Source organism: Lathamus discolor, chromosome 2 (assembly GCF_037157495.1).
Source record: "Lathamus discolor isolate bLatDis1 chromosome 2, bLatDis1.hap1, whole genome shotgun sequence".
In the NCBI taxonomy this organism is placed as follows: Eukaryota; Metazoa; Chordata; class Aves; order Psittaciformes; family Psittacidae; genus Lathamus; species Lathamus discolor.
In genome coordinates, this window is record NC_088885.1 from 38243344 (window position 1) to 38253022 (window position 9679).

At 48.0% G+C, this 9679-nt stretch overlaps 1 protein-coding gene across 1 annotated transcript; it reads right to left on the minus strand.

Moving 5' to 3' along the window:
* Positions 1-92: 92 nt before the first annotated feature.
* Positions 93-8298, minus strand: C1QL3 (complement C1q like 3). Its single transcript, XM_065666492.1, has 2 exons — positions 7379-8298; positions 93-2884 (listed from the first exon to the last, which is right to left on the minus strand). The coding sequence occupies exons 1-2, from the start codon at positions 7964-7966 to the stop codon at positions 2705-2707; spliced, it is 768 nt and encodes a 255-aa protein (XP_065522564.1). The 5' UTR covers positions 7967-8298; the 3' UTR covers positions 93-2704.
* Positions 8299-9679: the final 1381 nt, after the last annotated feature.

The following is a 9679-nucleotide window of genomic DNA, read 5'->3' on the forward strand; positions in this document are numbered from 1 at the left end:
AACTTTTGGGATCTCACAGCGATCATGTGAAACTTCACGCAGACCAGCTTCTTTTTGTAAGGAGGCAACACCAAAAGTCAAAATGTATTACATAATAGTTTTAATGAGTTGTAATAGTTATAACAAAGGTTGTGATATAAGTCTTTACAAATCAGTATATCAAGATATGATGAAAAAGGAAGAAATGTTTGCCTTCTATGTGTTTTTCACATGAAGTGTGTTCTTTGCTCTTGTCTAACTTTAACCAGGGCACATGATTTATCCAAAAAATGGTCTTATCCATTAGCAGTGGTAGCCTGATTTCAAAAGCTTCTTCAACTTGGACCTTATCATCTCTGGTAGTATTATGCTTTTCCAATAAATATCTTAGTAAATGCACATTGCTAGTTGTAAATGATATCTAGCCTGCTACATTACTGTTGAATACTATGCAGAGAATCCCTAGCTACACTGCTGTTGTGAGTGTGCTAACCAATGAAAGCAACCATAGAGCAAACAGACCTGAAGTCAGTTACACATCTGTTAATAAAATACATTACCTTGTAGGAAAAAAAACCAACCCAGGAGTAATCACTGCAATGTACCGGTATAGGTTGGCACTTTGTCATAAACTAAAAGTGTTACCAGCCTGGTGAGATAATACACAAGCAATTGGCAGTGCAATGTCCCTTTATAAATCCTAGCTGAGTTAGACTGGATGTGTCATCTAGACTAACTCAATATTTGTTTTGAATTGGAAAAGTCAAAACGAAAGAGTAACACTTTCTGTTTAAAATAAGCTTAACTCGTTCAAACAAGAGATTTTCAGAGAGATTCATAAAACCTTTTACTGAGCAGCCAGCATCAAAGAGCTTTTTTGTCACAGTGGCAGACACCTTCAGCATCTTAGTACAGATAAATCTGAGTCTGTACCCTTAGTACATTAGACGAGGTTGCTTGTGGCAAAGTACATGAAACAGAAATGCTAGGGGTAGCTTCTATTACTCTTTAAGAAGTTATGAAAATGTTACCTTCATTTTGCCAAAATGTTAAACAACATAACCAACTGTGCTGAAGAGCTAATTAATTATCCTACTATAATTTAGGTTTAGAATGAGATCTGCAAGTTTTAACCTGAGAGAAATAAACAGCCTCCCCTCCCCAAACCAAAACAAATAATAAATCCATTTTCTGAATAAAAATACCCTATGGACATTACTGGTATTAACTGATTTTAAAGCATTTTTATAACTATGCAACTCATAATGCCTGTGTTTAGTTTAATTCTCCAAGCCATTAATCCTTTCTATGGATTAAACTTCTTTGAGACTTTATATCTATCTATCTATATATATATATGAATGAGAAAAATAGGTTTTAATACACACTTTTTTTTTTTGTTTTTGCATGTAAATATCTGCTTCTTTCTTTGCATATGTGTTATCATTTTTGGTAATATGCTTATTTGTGTCCATTTCATAGGCACACCTTACTACAAACCGGTAACTAGCTACCATGGAAAAGGTCTGTGTGACAGCATTCTCTCACGTGTCAGATCTCCCATTCTTCCTTTGTAGGAGTAAGCCCACTAACATCAGTGAGACAAGACGCCTAAGACAAGTAATGCTTTGACCCATTATACTCCTACGAAATTCTAGTTGAACATCTGCAGTATGTTAAGTCATAACTATTTTGTTAAAAATTGTACCCAAGTACAGACTAAGTGCTAAAAGACTAATGACAACTAATTACTGCAAAGAAAACACTCTACCTTAGTCTGAGGATGTGGATGCCAGCCTTGCTAAATATTTACACAACTAACCATCAAGAATGGGCCTGTGAGAATTGTCTAAATATATATATTTACACGTTTACAATTTAAAGGCCAAATCGTCTTTTTTTTCCACTAATATCAATGGGAGTTTTGCCACTGGCTTTGGTGGAATCAGGGATTTGGTCCAATAGAATAGTTTATATTCTATTTTATATAGCTGTATTTTTCAGGAAGTAAGAAAAAGAAAAGTGTTTCTTCTATCCCTTTTCTTTTAGAACACAGCTAAGGGGAAAACAAAATTTAAACAACTCCACTGGGCTGATTGGATGTCAAAAGTAATGTAAACCTACAAAGCAGGAACATTAAGTTAAGGCTTGAAGCTGATTAGTTTCTAGTTTTATGTAGAAGGATAAGAAAAGTACAAGTCAAACAATTCCTTTGGAGAGAGAAAGTATATTTTGATTACCCCTTCCTTTTATTGGAAAATCATTCCTCATCACACTATGAGTGGACTCCAAGCATCATTGTTAGCAAGTAAGTCACAAGAACCAAAGCTGAAGTATGGATAAAGCAGCAAGATCATAACACAGCAAAGTATCATATACACTGAAAAAATACCTCAGCGTCCTTAGGTGGTGTTTTATTTTTCTATAAAAATTTGCTCTATGTAGGACTTCATTCACATGGACACTGACAATGAGGAAGTATTTGCTTTGGCGGTACTGGATCGCACATCTGTTTAACTTGTTTTGCAATTTTTTAACATAAGGTTTCTCTGTGTTGTACAGATGTGAATCAGGTAGCATTCGACTTTTCCCCCCCGCTACTGAGGTGCGCGATGGTCGCTCTCTGCTGGGGTGCTTGTTTCATTGACTTTTGCCACGCAAATCCATTGCTTAGAAGAGCAAGCTTCATTTTTGGACTGGTTTGGTGGGTCTGTTTTACTCATTATCAGTCAGCATAAATAATAAATCCAGAAAATGTGCTGTATTTGTTGTTGTTTCCTCCATGTGCTTTTCCTCCATCTAGTTTAATGTAAACTTCATCTCCTGGCTCCAGATGAAGAACCACGCTGTTACTGGCATAGTCGTAGTTCTGATCAGCATCCTGAGCAATCGCGCTAGCTCGAACCTACATAAAATACATAATTAGTGGTGAAGAAAACTCGGATAATTCTTCCTGCATGGTGAAATTAAAGCATACCCTCAATGTTTTATTCAGCATGCACAAGTTGCCACATTTAATGCCTGGCAACATATACCGTAGTTCTTTCCTATGGTTATTGCTTATTTTCTCCTATAATACAACCTCTGAAATAAAAGCAGTAACTAAGAACTATCCTTTCTCAGTCATCTTATTAATACACAACCACCACCTGCACTCCTGTAGATGTTTGGAGCCTTTTAAAATACATGCAGAATAACAGCTGGAGTTGGGACAACTGAATGTGGTCATGTGCCAATTTTACATTGGCATTGCTTTTCTTTGAGTGGGTCGAGTGATTGACACTGGTGAGGATCCGCAGTGAGGCCCTGTTGGTAATACCTGGCTGGACTTTCCCCAGAGGCGATTTATTGTCGTACTACTAATGGCATTATGCTGCAAAAAGAATACAAAACATCCGCACCCACCCGCACACACACTCCAATGCACACAAAGCAGGTAAAGAGCCTGGTCAGGGTTTGGGGAAACTGCTATTGCCACATTTCAGTGAGCAAACATTTAATTTTGGTGTGGTTTAAGAGATGCAAATGTGCAAAATCACACCCAAGTGGCTCTTCACTCTAGGAGGCTTTGGGATATACAAGTCACTGAGGGCTTCTCATTTGCAACTTTCACTTAAACCTAATTTTTTTCCGCATTCCTCCCTTGCTATTGTGCTGCTGACTACATTTGACATTACTAGCAAACTGGAAGTAATCTGTGATTTCAAGATGCATGTTGGTTTCCAGCACTGAATAGCCCATGCCATTGCAAATCTCCAAATCATTTATGTATAATTTGACCCTGTTCAGTAAAATATTTAAACTTAGTTGTATGTGATTTATTTCAGTGTAACACATCATCTGCTTGGCTTTGTTCTAGCATAGTTACAGAACAGTAAGTGATTTAGTGGTCCTGCAAACCTGAACTAAGTAATAATGCATGACTTGGTGTACTATATGTGGGATTTTATCTGTTCTGAGTTGAAAAAATAGGCTATAACTCACAATTTTCAATGGATTCCTTTCAAAGTTTAAATGATAAATTTCCAAATTAAATTTTCATGTGATAGGATTTCACATTAATACTGAAACGTTCTTTTACCACACGGGTTCTTATGGCATTATGCAGCTGAAAAAAATCACAGTAGGTGGAAATTCTTTATACATCCTGTGAGGAGAGGGAGAAAGGCTTACAAGGCTTGCAGGGGTGTGACAGGCTGCAAATTTAAACCCATACACGGCAGGATGATAAACCCCAACTGTTTCAGGATTCCTTGGTCCTGAACTGCCTAGGATTGTTTACAGAGACGAGCTATTTTGCTGGTGTTTAAACAATAATTATTCTAAGCACTGGGTATTTCCTCTGTATTAATGACAGGCGGGGTGGAGTTGAGGTCTGTGGGCCATTAACCCTGGAAATACCCTCCAGAGGAAATAATGGGCTGAGACACTCGCTGGGAAGCTGAGGGTGTAAACAGAGGGGGGAACGGGAAGGGGAGAAAAGGCTACAGGTGAGATAGGAAAACTTTCATAGAGAGCTAGTGTCTTGCATACTGGCAAACAAAATGGTTAAAAGTACATTCCAGATTCCCATTTACATGGTAATGAAGTGCTGCTTCTGTGGATTTGTCTAAAATGTTGTGCTTCTGTGGATGGTAAAGGAGATTTCAAATTGCATTAGTGACTATCTTAAGGGAGTCAACATATGGTCACTGACTACAACAGCATGAATATTTAATTGTTAAGATTCTACATACAGCACATACTGGCTGAAGAGAAAAAGGAAAAAAGACAGTATTGAAAGTCTAGAAACCAAAGTGCCGATCTTCCTGCCCTCTGTAGAGCAATAAATGCCCTCTATACTCTAGTGTGCTATTCTTGGAGGCTTTACCTGCTTGTTTGGTTAGCCAGAACAAAGGCTAGGAGAACAGTCTCAAATGAATTCTCAGTGTACTGCCTGCTGCAAAACGGTAAATGTATCGCAAAATGAAACCGCTAATGGGCTATACATTTCAGAAGTTGCATGCAAGTTCTCTCATGAAGCTATGCTCTCAGGTTGCACACACATGCTAAATAGTGTGATCTAAGGTAAGCCGTGTGATCTCAGTTTACCTTAAAGCTGAGATCAAGCTTCATAACCATTAAAGAAGGCAATGTGTTAACAGCCGAGACCTTGAAGTTCCACCTGTGCACTGCTTAGGGATGATTTGTTCCCCCTGTAAGTCATGCACTTTCCAGCGGTTTGGTCTTTTCATTGTTAGAAAACACTGGATTTATAATGTGACCTTTGTCAGACTCCCATTTAACGACTTCCTTCCAAAATGTCTGAGCTTTCTCACAAATAATACGCAAAATTAACCGCTGTCACATCAGCGTTTAGTGTTTCAAGCATAAATCATCATCAAAAGGAGGCACTGCTGCATTAAAACTGTGCGTCAATTTTAAATAGTTTGTATTTACCTAAACACTTATCTTTGCATAGATAGATACAAATATATACACAGAGCCTCTGCCCTTTCTTGACTCTCCCCCCACACACACTTTGAGCCGCTCCGCTGCGAGATCAATTTGTCTCACGGCTGGCACTGGAAGCAGTTACATTTGGGAACAATTAGACTTCAGGTTCAATGCAATAGCTATAATTGAGTACTTTTTAAAATGTGCTGGTGTGTATTTTGTTCAGGGTTTGGGTAAATAAACACTTTAAAACATTATAAATGTGAGTCAGAAGCAGAAGAATGTTTTAATGCCAGTAAAACGGTATTCTCGCCGTGGAAATACTGCCTTTGAAGAAATCAGAGTATGTACCGATGTACTTAGCTCTACTAGTCCTGCTTTATCTGCTGTGGTAGTATTTATGGTGGACATTTTCTAATTTAATTAATTGCTGCTGATGGCCTCATTATTCTGGTTCCTTGGTACTTCTGAGGGGCCATAAACAGAAGGTTAAGTGCTCTATTAAATGAATTAACCGGCCGCCGCCGCTCCCGCCTGCGCCGAGCGCCAAGGGCCGGGGAACTGCGGGCTCCGCCGATCGGCGCTGCTCTGCGGGGACGGGGCGCACCGACGATGGGACGGACACGGCGGGGACACCGGCTCAACCCCCAGCCGAGCCCGCCGGCGGGTGAACAGCCCGGGCAGAGCGCAGGGCACCCCAAACCGGGAGAGCCGGCAGCCGGTCCCGGTAACCCTCTGCGGGCCGCGACGGCCCGGGCGGGGAAGGACCTGTTGAGCGGCGGGTCCCTCGCCTTCCCTCCGCAGCGGAGGCTGGGGAGAGCACCACGGGGCTCCCGGAGGGGGGGGGAACGCCGTGCTGCCCTCGGCACCCAGGGCAGGAGGGACGGCGGTACCGCGGAGCACCCTCATAACTAGAGCCAAGCTCTCTGTCTGCGAACAGCGTACGGAAGAAAGGCAAAACTGCGAAGTACGCTCCTCGGGGGCGATGCGGCAGGCACGGCCCCTGCGAGCGCGGTGCCAACCTTTACCCTAATTAAAATGGATGATTCCTCTGTCTCTCAGACGCTAGCACGGCTGGGGTTTTAATTATTCCGAACGTTTCGCTCCTGTCGGGGTGCCGGCAGACCTCGCACCGCGGCTGTGTGCCGGCCCGCCACTGGGAGAGGTCTGCGGGCACCGTGCTCGCACTGTTACCGGCTTTCCCTGGCAGAGGGAGACCTCGCTCCCAGCAGGGTCTGAGCGCGTCCAAATCGGGCGTGGGAGCCCCGTCCCGTGGGTGTTTTCCTAGCTCACACCTCGCCCTTCCCCACGCAGGATCACCCCTCTGAGCTCACCGCCTCCCCCGGCTCCTGCTCCTTCTCAGCGAGATTCCGCTCCCGGGGGGATCCCCCGTCCCGGGCGCCCTCCGCTGCCGGACCGACATGCTGCGGTTAGCGCCCCGCGGCCTGCGGCCGACACTGAGGGCCGGACGGCAGCCGGGACCGGACGGGAGAAGCGGGCGGCATCCAGGTGTTCGGACAGAGGGCTGGCAGCGGGCGCCAGCGGCGGCACTCGGGGAAAAGAGTGCGCCGGATCCGCATTCACGCCGCGGACCGGCGGGGCACCCGAGGCGGAGCCGGCTGCTGGGCAGCGAGCGCCCGCGACCCTCAGCTCCCCCGAGGGTTCTCACCCCTGCCCACCCGGTGCCCTCACGGCGCCCACTCCCTCAGGGAGCCCCGCTTTCCCTCTCGGGTGCCGGCTCACAGCATGATCCAGGTTGGACAGGACCTGAAGATCACTTAGTTCCAGCCCCCGAACTATCCCAACGCACTTCTCTGCTCCCGCTTCCTCCGAGAGCCCGTCTCCCCACGGGTGCCTGCTCCCCTCACGGCACCCGGCTGCCCTCAGGAAACCCGGCTCCCTTCCGGTCTCCGCTGTCCTCACGTCCCCTGCTCCCCGCGACGTCCCCCGTTGCGGTGCCCACCTGGTTGTTCTTGCAGAGGTCGGCCCACATGCTGGTGCCGTCGCCGCCCCGCATGAGCACATGGTAGGTGAAGAAGTAGATGCCGGGAATGGAGCAGGTGAACTTGCCAGTGGTGGGGTCGTAGTGGTTGCCCAGGTTGGTGACCACGTCGTCGAACTTGAGCACCTCGTAGCCCTCGTGCTGCCGCTTGAGGCCGGCGTAGAAGGCGATCTTGGGCACGGTGCTATAGGTGGCGGCGCTGATGGCCCCAGCCGCGTTCAGCCCCGGCGCGCCGGGGGGACCGGGCAGGCCTTGCCTCCCCGGCTCGCCCTTCTCACCCGGCGGCCCCACCGGGCCGGGCGGCCCCGGCTCCCCCGGGGGGCCGCGGGGCCCCGCTTTGCCCGGCCGTCCGGCCTCCCCCTTTGGCCCCTGGATGAAGGTGGGCAGGGACTGCATGAGGCCGCGGTCGGGCGTGGCCGCCGTGCTGGGCGCCTTGGTGCCGCCGTAGGGGTCGCAGACCATGCGGCAGGTGCCCAGCATCTCGTAGTGCGCCGAGGTGCCGGCCGAGCTGACCAGCACCGGGATGAGGATGACCAGCAGCAGCACCATCACCACCCCCAGCGCGCCGGCCGCGATCAGCCGCCGCCTGCTGCCCACCAGCCGGCTCAGCGCAGGGCGATCCTCTTGCCTGCTTTTGGACAAAATCTTGATGGTTGGCGGGGGACCTCCTCAGAGCCGAAAAACCGCCGAGCCCGCCCGAGCTCGGCTCCCCTGGGGCTTCGCCGCCCTCCCGCTGCCGGTGGCGGCGGGGGCTTCAGCGGGTCGCGGCTCTGCTGCGGCCGCGGGGCGGGAGGGAGAGCAGAGGAGAGCAGCGGAGGGGAGGGAGCGCTGCCGCCGCGCCCCGGCCGCCCGCACTTTTATGCTCCTGCTGGCGATCGACTTTTTTTTTTGCAGGCTGTGCCAGTCTGAGTCAACTTTCCCTGGAACTTGCCTTTCCTCTCGCGATCGCCCCGCTCGCCTCCTCGCTTGCTCGCTCTCTCCTCTTTTTCCTCCCCTCGCACAGACGACAGTCCTCAGCGGGGACGCGCCTCCCGGCCGCCCCGCCGCCGCCCCGCTGCCCGCCGCCGAGAGCCCGAACCGCACCGCCGCGCCGGAGCCGGAGCCGGAGCCGGAGAGAGAGCGGGATCCTGCCCGGGTGCCACCTGCCAGGAGACGAGGAGGCTGACGAGCGCGCTGGAGCAATTTATAGGCACCCAAAAGCGCAGGGGAAAGGGGAGCTGCTTTGGCATCTCATTCCAGCATCTGCTCTGCTCTTCCCACTCACAGAGAGTTTGGCATTACTCTGGCAGTGTGGGAAATATGTATTTCCCCCCCACACACCTCTCTCCCTCCCCCTCCCCTCCCGCAAACGGATGAACAGTGAAATCGTGAGCCTCACTCACTAGCTGCATCTTGCGATGACAGCTCTTTCTGGAGCAGACCGAAAGGAAGAGATGTGTTTAGCAGCCTCTGGGTACCCTTCAGGTCACCGATCGAGAATTAAAAGGTCAATCCACCTCCTGCTTAACGCTTCCCTGAGGCTGACCTGCCATATTAGTGTTTTCTGGGAACTACTGCTTTAAATGTAGGGACGCTTTACAGTTGCCCATTGCACACTGAACATAAATCTCCCACCTCGCACAGTAACAGAGATTAGCATCTCTCACAACTTCGGATCTCCCTCTTCTCCCCCTTCTCCCGATTACAACCATGAAGGCAGAGAAGGAAGCGGTTCTTTCTATGAATTGGAATTGACGTTACCCATCACCGGCTGCAGTGTTTTCCCGGTGTTAAAGCCAGCCACCGCTTCGCTAGCAAACTGACACCGGGGAAAAGAGTTGCCTTTTGTGTAGAAGCCAAAGGCAAGTGCCGGGCATACGCAGATCAACAGATGCCTGGACCTAAGAAAAATACTTCTCTGGTTTAAGCCGGCGGCAGCAAAGCGTTTTGTTAAGTCCTGATATAAAAAAAAAAAAAAAAAAAAATTCTTTTTTTTTTTTTTTTCCCCTCGATCTTTTTAATTTTCCTTTTTGTGTACGCGTGTGAAAGGTTTCTCCTCCCCCAAGGGCTGATGAGCACCTCCATGGCTGAGTGGGAAGGTGAATGTGCAGTATTAGTGGCATTTCTCCTGAGAAAATACTAAGGAACTTGTCCTGCTTACAGATATACAAGGTACACAAAGAGCTGTTTAAATAAACAAACAGAATTGATTCCTAAATCATACTTCTGTATTCAGGAGCAATGGACGTCAATCAAACGCGGGTGACATTTGCCTGTCAATAC

Bases quoted from the DNA above. Each gene is read 5' to 3' on its own strand.
- C1QL3 (XM_065666492.1), bottom strand. From the start codon at position 7,966: ATGGTGCTGCTGCTGGTCATCCTCATCCCGGTGCTGGTCAGCTCGGCC. The intron at 2,885-7,378 runs GTGGGCACCGCA...TATTTTATGTAG, and splicing joins ACCTCTGCAAGAACAACCAG to GTTCGAGCTAGCGCGATTGC.